This window comes from Charadrius vociferus, unplaced genomic scaffold, assembly GCF_000708025.1.
Source record: "Charadrius vociferus isolate BGI_N301 unplaced genomic scaffold, ASM70802v2 scaffold119, whole genome shotgun sequence".
In the NCBI taxonomy this organism is placed as follows: domain Eukaryota; kingdom Metazoa; phylum Chordata; class Aves; order Charadriiformes; family Charadriidae; genus Charadrius; species Charadrius vociferus.
In genome coordinates this window covers 1244365-1245531 of record NW_009650170.1, presented here as the reverse complement: position 1 = coordinate 1245531, position 1167 = coordinate 1244365, and the positions used below count along the sequence as shown (strand labels likewise).

Here is a 1167-nt window from a genome sequence, read left to right as displayed (position 1 = left end):
TGCGATGAGTGTGCCCCTGGGTACTACGGAGACCCACTGCAGCCTGGTGGGCGCTGCCTGCCCTGCCAGTGCCACGATAACATCGACATGACAGACCCAGAAGCATGTGACCGGCGTACAGGACACTGCCTGCGCTGCCTCTACAACACAGCGGGGCCCCACTGCGCCGAGTGCCAGCCTGGCTACTACGGGGATGCCACACGGCACAGCTGCAGGCGTGAGTACCCACAGCCACACTGAGAGAGACTTGCCTTCAGGGCCCTGCAAGTCCCTGGAGACAATGTGCACCCATGGTTGCCCTTGTTCATGCACAGCATTGTGGGGTCCCTGCAGCCCTGCTCTGCTCTGGGCTGTCTCCTCTGCCCAGCCCTGGCACTGTGGCCCCATCCTTGTCCCGATGCCCAACTCATCTCATTCCATCTACATCCTCGTGCCATCCCATACCTCTTGCCACCCTGGCTATGTCAGCAGCCCATCCTCATCCTATCTCTATTCTTACCTTGTCCCTGTCCTATCTCCATCCCATCCCCATCAGTGGTCCCCATGCTGTTCCCATCCCATCTCCATCCAGTCCCCACTCCATCCCTGCCTAACCTCTGTCTCCATCCTGCCCCATCCTGCCTGTACCCTCACCCATCACCATCCTCATCCCATCCCTGCCTGTGTCCCCAGACCATCTGCACCCCCCATCCCATCTCCATCCCAATCTCATCCGCATCCCATCCCTGTGCTTATCCCCCCGTCCCTTTCCCCATCCACATCCCCACTCAGCACCCGTCCGGTTCCAGGTTGCTCCTGCAACATGCTGGGCACTGACCCCAGCACCTGCGGCCCCCAGCAGTGCCAGTGTGATGTGCGCAGTGGGCGGGCCCCCTGCCTGCCCCATGTGGAGGGCCAGAGCTGCGACCGCTGCAGCCCCAACTTCTGGAACCTGGGCAGCGGGCAGGGCTGCCAGCCCTGTGCCTGCCACCCCCAGCACGCCCTGACACCCGCCTGCAACCAGGTCAGAGAGGGACAGGGCACAGGGGTGGGATGGGACTGGGGATATGCTGCAGCAGTGCCAGCCCCAGCCGCGCTTTGTCTTTCAGTTCACAGGGCAGTGCTCGTGCCGGCCGGGCTTCGGGGGCCGGACCTGCGCCGAATGCCAGGAGCACCACTGGGGCGCAC

The 1167-nt window shown here is 63.5% G+C and overlaps 1 protein-coding gene across 1 annotated transcript in view; it reads left to right on the top strand.

The window, feature by feature from the left end:
- LOC104293087 (laminin subunit beta-2-like) overlaps nucleotides 1-1167 on the top strand; it is a 13372-nt gene that overhangs the window by 5031 nt on the left and 7174 nt on the right. Inside the window, exons 12-13 of the mRNA XM_009892549.1 lie at nucleotides 32-217; nucleotides 789-1003. Coding sequence (XP_009890851.1) covers nucleotides 32-217; nucleotides 789-1003 — 401 coding nt within the window. The remainder of the gene's footprint in view (nucleotides 1-31; nucleotides 218-788; nucleotides 1004-1167) is intronic.